Here is a 14,824-nt window from a genome sequence, read left to right as displayed (position 1 = left end):
TACTTCAGGAAGCTAGATAAATGTCAGGGAAGTTCAAGTGTCATCTTGCAAAAGGTTGAAAAGCAGACACACGACTACCTACAGGCTGCCCAGAGGGAAAGGAGCAAAGATGTGATGAGAAGAAAGGGGAAGTGCTAACAGCAAAGCTGTAATTGCATGCAGAGTCCCCGTTCAGCCTCCAGCTTCGAAGGGTGGGGTGAGGTACAAAAAGAAAGCATAGTTCTTGTCCCAGAAAATGTACAGCCTTAAAAGTAAAAGCAAGAGATCTGGATGTGAGTAATAGTAGCAGGTTAGAAAGGGTAGATGATAGACCATATTTTTTTCAAATACTTCCGTGTTATTGATTGTCCTTTAGAACTTCACGGTAATTTTTCTTGCTTATGCATTTGTTTTCAGGTGGATGAGGAGTACGAAAATCCTCACTCAGTGGATCGTATCCCAGTGGGAAAATTGCCTCATCTTTGGGGCCAATCATTGTATATCCTTAGCTGCCTGTTAGCAGAGGTAATTGGTTTTTTGTATAGTAGGTGAGCTTGTATTTTGTTTTGCTTAGGCTTTAAGTACAATTTGGCTGAACAGGTAGGGGACAGTATGTTTTCTAGAAGAAGCGTGTACATGAATCATGGAGGGGTAACTCAGAGCTTACAAGAGCTTGGGGTTTTTTTGTATGTAGATATGCAATTGTCTATTTCTAATCAAGCTGAATAAATTTTCAGATAGGTTGGAGGTATGGTTAGGCTAGAGGAATATTTACAAACTGACTTGGCTATCCCAGAGCTAGAATTTTGCACTGTTTCAGCTCTGCTAGACTAGGCCTTACTCTGTGGCATGAGATACCTATGAAGTTGTCCCTTAGCCATAACAAGCCACAGACTTGTTAAACAAACCATTGAATATCTCTGTGGGGCTGATAAAAAAAAAATACTAGCCTGGCAAAATTACATTAGTTGCTGCAACGCTAAAACAGAAAATCTGAACATGCAGACTGTGTCAGTTATAGCCATTCTCTTTTTCTGAAAAATATTGCAGCCATTGTTCTATTGAATGTACTACTTGGTGGACCTGGTTAGAGATACCAGGCTTTAAATCCTACTCTCCTGATAAGATGTAGTAATTGGTTAAGATTACTCCTATATGTCATCGGAAACCTTTTTCTTATTTTTGTTTGCTTCCTTTCTTTTTTCTTTGTTTTGTATTTATTATAGGGATTTCTTGCTGCAGGTGAAATTGATCCCTTAAACAGGAGATTTTCTACTGGATTTAAACCTGATGTTGTGGTACAAGGTGAGGGAGTTTTTTGAATGTTCTGGATGAATTGGGTTGTGTGATGACAAAGTCCCTAAGTACAGGAGAGAAGACAGACATATTTAAAATAGGCGCATTTAAAATGTGGATTCTTGCATGGGACGGGGATGCTTTGGTGCTACTGTAAGAAGGAAAAAAGGGTTGTTTGCCTAGCTGCTATTTTCCCAGCGGGAAGATCAGGTTTAACAAGTTTTTAAAATATACATATTAAAATCTCAAGAATGGTCAGGGACTGAAGAGTGGTGAACTTCATCTTGTAGTATAAAAGAAGATCTTGGTGGATTCGAGCAAGAAAGGACAGGAAACAGTCGATTAAGGTTTCTATGCAGCTCCCTTTTGGAGAAACCAGAGAGCAGTGAGTGGGGAGGATCTGTGTACACACCGGTGAAGCATCCAGACTCACAGCTAGCTTTTGGCTACCACAGGGTAGTGGCTTCTCTTTTCAATACAGGAACTGCCAGACCCAGAAAATTAGGCAAACATCAGCTCATCATGACTTAAAGGCTTTTCAAGGGCCTGTGCCTCTCTGAAAAAGTAACCGCCTAGTTTATCAGGAGCAGTCTTTGTCAATGATGCTGTGACATGGGCAGGTGCTTGTTTATCCCATTTATGTCTCACAGGTGTGGCATTTTGGCATTCTGAAGTGCTTAATTTGTAGTAGAAATGTAAGTGCTTGCCTGTATCTGGCATTCTTTGACAAGTCATTATAACACAAAAAAGAACACTGAATTGGTAGTCCCAAACCTGCCAGCTAACATGGTCAAAACATCAAACGGAACAAGAGGTTGGATCAAGGACTAGGTTGTAAAATCCTCTGATTTGGGGACCTTTTTTTTCCCCCCTACGTCTGCTATTTTATGGCCTCTGTAACATTCACTGCTGTACAGGTAACAGCCTCTGTTCCCCACTGACTTGGCTGTGTTGTTATCGTGTGCTGTATTAAAACAAGGAAGATTGTTCAAGTTGGGTTCCCCCTTATTTTATGGGTGAAAAGCACTCTCTGCTGAAAGAAATTGCATGATCCAAACTAGTGGTACCAAAAGAAATCAGAAGAAAGCGATAAAGCCATGAAGAATCTTAAGAGCTGCTTTGAATAGGAGGTCGGAGTAGAGGTTGTGAACTCTTGTAACTTCAATTACCATGCAGTCCAATATGGACAAGGATGGCAAGACCAAAGCTGTCTGACACTCTTACAATCCATTTTGATCTCACAGGCTCATAAAGTAAGAAAAGAAACAAGGCCTTTCTTTGTGTGTATTTTGTCAACTGTGTAGTAGTTTGGAGGTGACAATACAGTCAGTCAGTTAAAAAGAGAGGAACTTTGACTCTTACTAGTGTTTTTGTTTTCTGTTACGCAGTAACTGTTCTGGCAGAATCTAATCAAATTAAGAATCTCTTGCAAGATCATGGAGTCAATGTTCAGAGCATTGCTGATATCCATCCTCTCAGAGTGCAGCCAGCCCGCATTCTGAGTAACCTCTACACCATGCTGGGTAGGTATTTGAACATGGAAGCCTCTCTCCACTGCTCTGCAAGGTACCTTTTAAGGGTAGCGTTTTCTTTTATTGTTTTTCTTACTTCACACTGTCTCAATTTCTTGACTTACTTTATTTAAATACATTTCTTTGATTTAAAAAAAATGCATTTATGCAAAGAAGCTTAACAAAATTAGAACTTTAGTCTTAAACAAGGAACTCCAACAGGAAAAATTTGCCTCATTATGAAAGATGACCAAGGTACAAATTTCCCTGTACCCTTGCCGTTAGGCAAGAACTGACTCTTCTTGTCCGGCAGGAACTACTTCCACAAAGAAAATGGCTTTAGTAAAGGGGTTTGGGGGTTTTTTTGTTGTGGTGGATTTTGTTGGTGTTTTTTTAGTTTGTTTCATCAGGAGGCATTTTGGAAGCATCCCAAATAATGGGGCCTTCAAATATATCTTAGAAAGCATGCCCTTTACATGGAAAAAGGGAATTGCATATGCTACTTATGGGAAAGAATTTGTCTTTTTATCAGAAAGAATTTTTAACAAATGAAGCATTTGCAGGGCTTTGCTGAAGCTTACATTTATTTCATAATAAATCATAATAGCTTTATGTCACTAGTGAGGGCGAGTAGGATGATTTGACACATTGGTGCATTGTGTTTAACAGTGACTTCTTTGGGAATGTTTACAGTGGTATTTTTTCAGGCACGTGGTTGGTTGGCTCATGTTTTTTGTCAGACACACTGAAGTCAACTCATGGCTGCTAGACCAAAGAGTGCAGTGTGGATCATTCGCTAATAAGCTCTGCTCAGAAAAGTGTAACTTATAAACCTGATGAAAAGAACGCAAATCTCTTTGTGTTTGAATGTACTTTTTATTTGGATTTAGCCCTCTATGGTAAAGAATTCATAAGGTTCTACAGAGAAAGCACTGCAATTTCTGTTGTATGTTAATGGCCTTGTTTTTTCAAAGGGCATGCCTCCTGTCCTTCTTGGTAGGAAGCTTTGGGTGCTGAACAACAACTATAAAGACCTCACCCTATGGTCAGTGAAGCCGAATTTTTTATTTTTAATCAGGCCTTTGAAGAAGTCTAGCTATTATACTAGTGGTTGCGGCAAAACAGACCCGTCTGTAGCGTCTCACTGTTACCTGTTTTCTACCTTGCTGATATCAATGAAGTAGATTTCCTTGTCTGAAATGGTTGTTGTGGAAAACCACACAGGGAATGTTAGGTGAGACTATTTTCTGTGTCTTTTCTTTACAGGCCGGAACAAGAACATGAAATTAAGTGGGCGGCCACACCGACACATTGGAGTCTTAGGCACCTCCAAGCTGTATGTGATCAGAAATCAAATATTTGCTTTTACCCCTCAGGTGGGTGTGTAAAGCTGGCCGGTAATCACTGGTTACTTAATGGCTGATCATTAGTGAAGCACTTTACTTTCACGTACTATGAATGAACACTAGGTAGCGCAGGACTGATAAAGCAGGTGTGCTTTGTTATTTGGGGTTTTTAGGAGTGCTGGTTGATCAGCATGGTAGGAGTGTCTCTTCTGTCACACAGTGTGGCTTCTTTGGCTTCTGACTTGGGACAACACAGCAAATTGATAGTACGAAGTTGTTACTGATATCTGCCCAAACCAACATTCTAGCTAATGAAATTCTGTTTCTACAGAAACAGGTCACTTACTGTATCTTCCTACTGACTGCTTTGATGGAAAATTTAGTTTCACATAAGCGTGCCGAGCGCTACAACCCCCAAGAGACAATGATGTAATCTTTTCATTATACTGTTGAAAGGGTCAGTAGTGCTGAGAAAGGGTTGTTTTGTCTTTGTTTCCTGTCTAGCACCTCTTTCAGTGTAGCTGGAAGTTTGGATTCTCCCAGGACTAATGACTCTCATTTATACATTTAATGAAATATGACACACTCCAAAAGTGTGCAAATGGAGCAGCATAAAGAATGCTAATACCCTCCTAAGCAGATGTGCGACTAATGTCTTCCTTAAATTCAGGTGTAAGATATTCAGTGGATTCCACAGATGGTCCTGCAATGCTTCCTGTTGTCCAAAGAACATCAGATTTACTGCAAATAATGTGGCTCCCTCCCCGTTGTTCCCTGTGTCAATTGATCACAAGCAGCTTTGTAACAGATTATTTATTGTGTTGTTCTGCCGCACCAGTTTTCACTTATGCAAATAAAGGAAAAATTCCTTAGAGTCATGATTTTGTTCAAAATAACTCTTTATCTGCTTTTTGCAATGTAAGTAGGAGTCAATATTCCAGCTGAAATCTTGCTGTGTATCAAGTATGGATGTGCTTATTAATATCTTCCAAAATAGCAATTATCTTTTCATCAGCAACACGCTGACAGTTCTTGCTTATTCCACGTTTGACTAAAACCTCTGTAACATTTTCAGTTGTACTTTGTGGCCAGACAGTTCCCCCTGACTTTTATTTGGGGAGTGGAATTAATGTTGAATTTCACTTTCCTCAGGTTAGCAGTTAACTCGTCTGTGTTGATCTTGAATAACGTCCACAGACTTTGTGATTTTGTAGTTTGTATTTCATCCTCTTCTCTAATGCAAACACTGATTAGGTATGGGGCAAAGGCTGACCTCGTTTAGATACCCTCTCATTCTAAGAAAAAAATGGTGAATAACTACCTTTTAACAACAATTTTTCAAGCAGTTCTGCCTCCTCAGATGTTTTCTCTTCAGCTCACAAGTGTGAACATATACAAAATTTGAGAGATATCACTCACTTTCTTGTGCCTATTGTCTCGTTGCTCCGAAAGAAGGAAGTTGAACTGGTTTGCTGAGATTGTTTTTTGATGTGGCTGTTTGGCCACCTTGCTTTATCCTATTATTATTATCTTGGCAGTCTCAGGTTGGCTTTGTGTTCCTCTGCTTTCTGGCATTGAAATTACTTGACTAGTCTGTCTTATCCTAGCTCTTCCTTTTTAAAGACGGACAGTGTGTTTACTTCTCTGTGGATTTCTGGGGCTTGTTCATCCTGAATTGTGGCTCAGGGATTGTTTTAGCTAGTTCCTTAAGTTCTGTGAAGTAATTTGCCTAGGCTTTGGCAGCTTGAATTTACGTGCTCTTTAACCTTTTCTTCCCAGACTCAGGCTGGGCTCCTATTGCTTCACTAAAAGCAGTATCCACTACTTTTCTTCTTTCAGTAAAAACAGCATCACGTGCTTCAGCTTGTCTGTATCCTCTCTTCCTACCTCCTTTCTTTCTCCGTCAACAGACCTACAGTTTCTATGTTTTCCTACTACTTCTGTTGGCATTTACAGGATGTTTTCTCCTTGGCTATTATGTGTCTTACTAATTGATGTTTACGTTGCAGCCTCCTTTTTCCACCTCTCCCCAAGGCTTATGTGCTTCCTTATTGTTGTGGCTGATATGACGTACTTTCCATCGTTTCTGACGCTTCTTTGGTTTGCAGCTCCTGAAGTAGCTGTAACAGTCTCTTACTATGATTCTTGGCTTTCCTCTGTAGTGGGAACAGCACACTTTATCATTGTACATTTAATGTGCCTTTTTTACCAACAGTAGCTAGCAGCTTTTCTGAGTTCTGCTTGACTTTCAGATTGTTCCCAGCAGATGTACAGTTGCTAGCTCCTAGTCCCCAACATGTACTTAAGCCATGTTTATTGGGTTTTTTTTGTTATAGTCAGGTTTCCGTCCACTTTCAAGGTATTCCCATCTCCTGGTTCATAGGTTACTGTAACTCATCGTTGGGAAGATTTTATGTCATGGATGTGATTATCTACTTTTTATTTATATGGCTTACTTCTTTCATGGACAGCCTACAAGTTTAAGGAAATGGAGTTCGGCACTGGAAAGGAACAACTCTGCAGATGATTCTCCATGGGGACAACTTTCTGTGGGGAAGGTTAGGTTTTGGGGCTCCCCACAGAGACTTTGCTGCAGAGGGTTGTACTAAATCTGTCTGCGCAAGCATGGATTTCCTTTTCATGGTCATAGGCTATATTCAGTTAATTTATGCAGTCTGTATTGTGGTCAGGAACAGTTTGTATGGCTTTTGTGAATGATTTAAGGGAGAAAAGAGAGTGCTGACAGCTACTCATATGCCATATTTCTCTGTTCTCTAGTTTACTGACCAGCATCACTTCTATCTGGCTCTAGACAATCAGATGATTGTGGAGATGCTCAAGACAGAGCTGGCTTACCTCACTTCTTGTTGGAGGATGACAGGGAGGCCAACCCTGACATTTCCAATCACCCACACAATGCTTGGTAAACTTCATTTTCTCTGTTTCAAGCAGAGTAGGTTACTGCAGGGGAGTAAGATGGGAATTGGTTTAAGAGGAGACAGGAGGAATGACTGTTTCAACATCTGAATTTTAACATTAAAATTATAGTGTTACTTTCTCAAGTGTGTCCTGGATTTGAATAACATGGTAATATTTCATTTTAATTTTACTCCACCTCTATATTCTTGCATCTCCACATCATCTATGTGCTCTTTCTGTCCAAAGAAATTTGATATACATTCCTTTGGAACTTCTTTTGAGTAGGCTGGATTTTTGTCTTGAAAATTCCCTTTGGAACTTGTCTCAGAGTTGGTTTTTTGTTTGCTTGTTTGTTTGGGGTTTTTGCGTAAGGTGTTATTGGTAGCAGTTGTGGGTCCTGTTTTAAATTTATCTGATTTACTTTGTAGAGAATGCTCAGTAATCCACTTTGTTTAGACATGGTAATGTAAGAATGTGTTGCTTCAAAATCTTCTATTATTCTTTTTCAGTTGATGATGGTACTAACATTCATCCAGCAGTTCTTGCCTGCATAAGAAAATTAGAGGATGGTTATTTTGGAGGTGCAAGGTAATGTCAAAAACCCCAACTGAGTCTCTCCATGTTTTTTTAATTAAATCCTCTACAAGCTTCAGGTTTGAACTTGTGATAGTGCGTAGACCTTGTACTGAAACTCTGTAGAACAGAAGTTTTTGCTTTAATTATTATGTCATGATTAGGTGGTAGTTGGACTTAAGATGGAATAGGAAGGATCTGTCTCCAAAGAGGTGTACCATCTCTGACTGCCATTAAAGGATAAGAAAAACCCAATGTCAAACCTCTGGAAATGCAAAAACTTTAGTTTGACTGGACTTCTGTTTTTTGAGAAGTAATTATCTTTCACAGTTATTGGACATATTTTACAGATGAATTACAATTAGTACTTGTAAGTGTATGCGTTTCATTCACTTACATATAAAAGCAACTTAATACGATGTCACGGTACCTCTCCGTTCTCTTTCTGCTTGCCCTCTCTCGGTCAGTATTTTCCTCTTGCAGTCAGATTTGCTTTCTGTTTTTCAGCAGCACTGTGGTTCTGTGAAAAGATGCTTCTGTTCATGGCAACTTCTCATCCCCAGTTTGCATGCATTATCCTTTGAGTTTAGGAATCTGTTCAGGGTCTCTCTTCATAGAAACATGGCACCCTCCATAATTAGGCTTTGGGTAAGGGCTGTACATGTTACCATGACACAGCTGAAGTTCAATTAGTAGCTACAGCAGTAAGTGCTCCGCTGGATCTGCAACTATAGTTTTGCATTTGTTTATCTTGATATTGGTTTCCTGCTTCTTTCTAGTGAGTTTGATAATACATCTCGGACTTCAGAGGAGTTGTTGAAAGCTCAGTGAGCATTCGTCATATCAGAGTAATGGATGTCAGTGCTCTCTAGCGTGTGTTCACATTTTCAGGGTGAAGATAGGCAAGCTATCTGAATTTCTTACCACCTCTTTTCATACGCATCTGAGCTTCTTGGATCCAGACTGTGATCTAAAACTGTTTGATGACCCTAACGAAGGTCGTAATAGTCCTGACAGTGAATATGGAGGCTATCCGGCAGACTTCTGTGAAAAAGGTAGTGGTTTCTCAATGCAGTTTTTTTCTCTTTCAAGTTCTTACTGCAGAGCCTGGGTGTACCTACAATGCAAACTCTGTTTGGAGCACAGTTTGTGGTCATTCAGGTTTCTCATGCATCAGACTGAGGACAGTACATACATGACAGTGTGGAGCAGGAGTCTGTGTGTATTCTCCCCACATTCATAGCATGGTGTTAGCCAGTAACTACTGCAGTAAAGCTGGGTCTGAAGAGTCAGCAGATGGAGGGGAAGTGTGAAAGAGGCTAGATGGGGGAAGAGTGGAAGCTGCTGTGAGGAGTCACAGACGACAGTTTGTTTGGAAGAGCTGATCTTTGAACTACCAGAAAGAAAAAAGCTCTTTTGCTTCCTTTCAAAGGGAAAAAACAACTTCTAAATGTAACTTCTGAAAATGTCAATAACTGATTAAGAGGAAATTCTTTCCAGTTTGTTCAGCTTAGAAATCTCTTGCTTGTGATATAATTGCATTTTTGTTTTCTCTTCTGTATAAACAAGAATAGAGTGGAGTGTTTGAAAAAAAGAAAGCACTGATAAATTATGTTCTTACCTTTAATAAACCTTTTCGGTTTTGTATGTCACACTAGAAAGCCAGGATGAGCTCGATCAGTATATAAATGATGTCCTACAGAGTACAGCACTGAAGTCATACCTACCTCCAACTTCGAAGACTGCGAATCAACCACCTGTGTTCAGTTCAAGCCATTCCACAAAAGAGATACTGTCAATAATGGCCAAGACAAAGGGCTTGGAGGTTCCAGGTATTTCTCTGTATTACTTATTTAGTGATAATAATAGAAAACATGTTTTGGGTGCTTAAAGGAGTAAGTCCAAGTCTTTCAAAATGCTACAGTTTAAAAAGAACTAGTGACACAAGTATGTTGTAGTTTTTAAGAAATAAGTCTACATAATAAGTCTACAGTTGTTGCTGTGGTGTTCCCACAATGTCACATTTCTTGGTGTATATGTAAATAACCTGTTATGAAATATAACATTTAATCAAACTGCTGCAGCTTCTCACTGGGACAGAATTTTAGAATTAGATTTTTCTGTCTTTGTATAAACAAAGGCAGACAAAATGGACTTCATTACTTTAATAAAGTTGTGGTGAAAATAAATGTTTCAATGGCAGAGAAACATGTGCTTTCTACATTTGTGAGAACAAATGGAGTAGAGAGGGGAGGACAGTTTCCCCAATTAAGCTATATTGCTAATTGATTGAAGGATTTGCATAAAATTAATGCTTTTACTGGATTTGTAAATGAATTCCAACATACGCAGTGTTTTATATGTAGGCATTCAATGCGATGGTTAAAGGAAGGCTTACCTCAGCTTCAATGTATATTAATAACTTTCAGGCCTTTTTTTAATCTTCTCTCCTATCTTTCGTATGCAACACCATCTGATCCTCTATTAAATTCAATATATGAAGTTGGCAGACCATTGGCCTGCATTTACATTTTTATCACTTTAGTTATGGTATCTTACTAGGTGGATCGTTTTCTTCATGTCATTCCTATTAAAATGTTTAAAACACTTAGCAGGGTCAGGTCATTGGGCTGTAGGATTTCTGAGGCATGGGCTGTCATAAGAGGTACTAGTTGAGCATGTAGCACGTGAGCCTTTGGTGTGCTGGTCTCAGAAGCTCTTGGAGTGACCCTGCAGGGAAATAAGTCTCAGAGGGTGAGCTTGTCTGCGAGCTCTGTGCACAGCACCTCAGAAGCTTTGCCTCTCTACTTTGACTCCTAGGGGTAGTTCTGTTTGTTTTACCTAGTATAGTTGCTTCATGTAGGTGTTTTCAATTTTCATGTTATTGGTATGAACTATTTTCTTTATTTCCTGATGGCTTTGCTTTCCATCTGTGCTTATGTCTCTTCCCACTGAAGTTCTGAACACACACCGGAAGTCTCTGAATCTTGTTGATAATCCCCATTTCTTTGACACTAAGGTAAGCTGTGGGAATTTTTATTTCTGTATTTTTTATTTTATGTAAAACTACAAACTTGTTTTTAGGATGGAGTACTGTGGCCTTTCCCGTGTTTCCCACCCAAAGCCCTGTGCTGGTTCTTGCTTTCCTTCACAGACAAGCCATTCTGCCTGAGGCACTGGGTTGCTACTCTGTTTTGGAATTGATTTACTTCTGGCTGTATTGAGGGCGTTTTTGTTAAATAGACATTATCAAATGGAAAATATTTATAGTATGTGCAAAAGAGAAAAAAGTATAATAACTAGTTATTTTAAAGTCTAAGGGTAAAGTCTAAAGGTAAAGTCATCATCTCTAGTCTGAACTGAACATCATCTCTAGTCTGAACTGAACACAAGGGAAGGATGGGATGTTCACAGCCCTTAGAGATTTTCTCTAAGACATGCTGCTTACAGTAATGTCTGGGCAGGAGGGAAGTGTGTGAAAGGATGGATGTCCTTAAGGCACCAGCCAAATCCTACTAAAAGACAGGAAGGTGGGGTTGTGCTGAGTACCTGTTTTGTCCTTGTATATGTGACCAGCTGCTGAGGGCATAGGAGGTTTTATCCAGCCTCCTGAAGGATTCTGCCCTACAGGCTCTCTCTGTGGAAATGGGATTCAGGAATTTATATGGTCTTAAAATATCTTTTAAAGCAAAACTTCTCTTCATTGAAGAACTTGCCACAGGATTGCATTATCTGATTAGCTAACATGTTAGTTTCATAAGCTTGGAAGATTTATGATGGCAACATCTGCATTCATTAAGCACTGCATGCAGATTAGAGCGGAAATTCAAAAACCTCTAAATGATTTCAGATTTTAAAAGGTAGTATCCTGCATTTCTGTTTACAAATAACAGCATACAAAAGGGAAAGCGTACAAATAATTGTTTCCTTCTTTTACAAAATATTCTTTGTTTTGTCAAAAAAAAAAAAAAAGATTTCTTTGTTGATTTAACTGAAACTAAAGACAAAATTCCATTCTGGGTATTGTATTTCCTGGGGCTAATCTCCTTTTCATGTCTGCAGTAGTCTGACGTGTAGTAGTCTGTATGTCAAGGGCAGAGTTATGGTGCCTGGATGTTGTATTTTTAATGGGAAGCTGCAGCTTGAATTTCATCTGCTACTTTTCTCAAGATTGTTTCTTTGATTTTTCATCTCTTTGTTACCAGGACTGTGAAAATGTTTTGCACTTGCCTAAAGATGCTCATGGTGATTTGGATTGCAGGAGACTTGTTGAGCAGCTAAAGGAGTGCCCAACGCTCCACGATCAAGCAGATATCTTATACATCTTGCATATACTAAAGTGAGTTATCTGAGTATAAATGTCAGCAAGTTTATAGTTGGTCACAACTATCTGGTTATTCTTGTGGAAAAGCTTCCAGCTGTTTAGGGTTGAGTTTTGAGGAGAGGAGCTAAAATAGTTTGTGCTTTAAGGAGATACTTCCAGTTTACTCCATTACATAAATAATTTGTATACAAAATATACCTGTGCAAATTTCATAGTTGATTGGCGTACAATTGTGAATGCATACAGACTTGGAGGCTCATAAGTGAAATGCACAAATTGTTCCGTGACTGGCACCATACCTCACTGTATTTGTGGCACTCTGTAAAGTTCATGAACATCTGGTATGATTTTTATACACAAGACAGGAAGTGGAAGAACACTTTGTGTTGTCATTTTCTAACTGAAAGCAAAATGCAGTTTTAATGAGTAGTCACTATTTTTTCCTCTCATCCCGCTGCATGATTAAGTGCATCCCTGAGTAAAACTCAGTGCTCTTAAACACATTCTTGGAAATGGTCTAACCCAAGCTGTTGGGGTTGGTAAACAAACGCTCGTTAAATAAGTTTGATGGGAAGAAAATGCAAATGCAAACCAACGGAATAATGTTCTGGAGTGCATATATTGGACTTCTTTTCCTATGCAGGAGAATACTGCTGTAACCAGGTGGAAAGTGAGCTTTCAGTGTGAAGATAAACATGTGTTAATCACAGATGGTCTTCCTTACTGCTACAGAGATTGTATTTTTGTTTATTTTAGTCTTTCTCCTGTGAGGACCCCTTCTTTGCTCTTGCTTCCCCAAGCAAAATGCTTAGCAGCCTCTCTTGAAGAGCAAAGGAAGTCCTGAAAAAACACCATGTTGTTGTTAAACTACATGTTACACCCTTAATTTCCTCTACTGGACTTGTTTCACTGAGGGAGTCTGTGTTGCATGGGCAATTGGACTTCTGGTGGACTCTGTCCCTCTAACAGGTGTTGAAAGGTCATTCTGTGATGCTTCAAAACATTGTCGGCAAGAAGCCATAAAGCAGTGAGTCTCCAAACCGGGAGAGGAACAGAAATCTCCTTTGCTTTTTCGGTAGTGGCATATGCTGTGTGGAAGCTCAGTTAATAGCTAAGAAAGAGGAAGAGCAAAAAAAACCTGCATCTGAAAACGGGATGCAGTCTTCAGCAGTACCAAAGACGTTGCTGCATCCTGCTTTGAAAAAGCACCACATGGACTGTTGCTACAGCAAATTGTGTGTGTGCATGCTCATTTTAAAGTCTGGTGGGAATTCCCTTGTGTGGTTGCTTTGAAGACACGGGCTCGTGGCTAGATGCTTGCTCAATTTAATATGAAATTTCCTGGTATCACAAAAGTTTTGTCCATATATAGTTGATCTCTGGTGATGGCCCACATGTTCTATGTACTTGTCTGTCACCAAAATGTCTGTCACCAAAATGAGCAATGCAATCAAACTCGGGCTGCCTGCTGTGTGGTAAGGTTAAGCAGTGTAGTGTTTAATCTGATGACCATTACCTTCTGTGTTTTCTGGCAGAGGCGCTGACTGGGACACAGAGCTGGATGGACAGTGCGGCGTCACTGTTCATTGCCTACTCAACGAGCTCTACAGAAAGGCAGGCCTCAATCAGGAATGGGGCTTAATTCGTTATATTTCTGGTATACTCAAAAAGAGAGTGGAAGTTCTGGCCGAGGTATGAAATATAAATTATGCTGGTTTGTTTGGTTTCCTGCCTGAAACAGGGATGAAACTACCAGTTTCCTGGTGGGGATTCTGATTGCCCTTCTTCTGGTCTTACTTCACAACGTACACAGTGCAGGATTTTTCAGTAATCACTGATTGCTTTTCTGATCTAAAGCCTTATTACAACATCCTTACGTTTTATCTGTACTGCGAACTGTGATACTGTTGGCATGGACTGAGAACGTCACATTGTAAGTGATTGTGGAGGCATCATTTAGTCCATGTTCAACAGAGAAGCTTAATTATGTGCTTTGAAAGCTGTATTTGTTGTTGCTAATTGTCTGTTGCTGTTGTGATAGCATAAAGACTTTTGAAGCACTCGTACATCAACGTGCTAGTGATGATGCAAACCCATGTTCTACCTTTTTCCATTCCATTGAGCAGACAGTCTGTTGTGTATGTGTATGTTTGGAGGCATTAAAATATCTGGGGCTATTAAATGATGAGATCCACTGTAAGGGTACAGATGTGATTTTGAACATTGCAAAAATGTTTTCTCTCAAGTACTCTGTAAAGTATTTTGTTTAATTTCCTGCTTATCCCAGTGTGTTTCTGAAGAGCTCTTTCTCTAATTCCTGGCCACTTTCAAAGCTTTGACTGTCACACCCGAGACGCCCTGTTTTAGTGATTGTGGGGAGCAATTATTGATAATTGCCCTGTATGGTACTTCATTAAACCTGTAACCTTTTCCATCCCCAAGATATGGTGGATGAGCAGTATAGACACACTAAGAGAAAGCTGTGTATGCTAAATTGAGAAGATACTGACAAAGAACTGGGGAGGAAGGGAACAGAGGTGATCTGTGTTGTTCCATGTTAAGGCAGGGAAAACAGACTCTTCAAAATCAGAGGAGCATCGCTGTGTGAAGTCTTTGATTCAAGATGCTCAAACAAGTTAACTGAACGCTCACGTTTAAGGGAGACAGATATAAAAGAGTAAACACTGTGATACTGAGGAAATTGCCTATTTCCGAATGTAGCAGGGTGCCTAATTCAGGAATGTGATGCAAGATATTTGGTGGTTTTTTATTTAAAGATTTTTTTTTTTTTTAGATAATGCTGCCAAGTTTTTCATTGATTAAAAATGGTTTTTGTCTTAACTAAAGAGCAAATATTTGTTTCATGATAAAGGATA

At 39.5% G+C, this 14,824-nt stretch overlaps 1 protein-coding gene across 2 annotated transcripts in view; it reads left to right on the top strand.

The window, feature by feature from the left end:
* Window positions 1-14,824, top strand: part of PHKA2 (phosphorylase kinase regulatory subunit alpha 2) — a 44,450-nt gene that overhangs the window by 16,660 nt on the left and 12,966 nt on the right. For both annotated transcript variants that reach the window (XM_054067651.1, XM_054067565.1), the window contains exons 12-22: window positions 397-504; window positions 1,206-1,284; window positions 2,664-2,798; window positions 4,053-4,162; window positions 6,911-7,055; window positions 7,561-7,639; window positions 8,516-8,679; window positions 9,283-9,456; window positions 10,582-10,643; window positions 11,830-11,963; window positions 13,484-13,640. In XM_054067651.1, the coding sequence (XP_053923626.1) occupies window positions 397-504; window positions 1,206-1,284; window positions 2,664-2,798; window positions 4,053-4,162; window positions 6,911-7,055; window positions 7,561-7,639; window positions 8,516-8,679; window positions 9,283-9,456; window positions 10,582-10,643; window positions 11,830-11,963; window positions 13,484-13,640 (1,347 nt within the window). The remainder of the gene's footprint in view (window positions 1-396; window positions 505-1,205; window positions 1,285-2,663; window positions 2,799-4,052; window positions 4,163-6,910; window positions 7,056-7,560; window positions 7,640-8,515; window positions 8,680-9,282; window positions 9,457-10,581; window positions 10,644-11,829; window positions 11,964-13,483; window positions 13,641-14,824) is intronic.

Source organism: Cuculus canorus, chromosome 1, assembly GCF_017976375.1.
Source record: "Cuculus canorus isolate bCucCan1 chromosome 1, bCucCan1.pri, whole genome shotgun sequence".
Lineage (NCBI taxonomy): Eukaryota > Metazoa > Chordata > Aves > Cuculiformes > Cuculidae > Cuculus > Cuculus canorus.
Note: the sequence above shows the minus strand (reverse complement) of the source record. Positions and strands in the feature narration are given on the sequence as shown.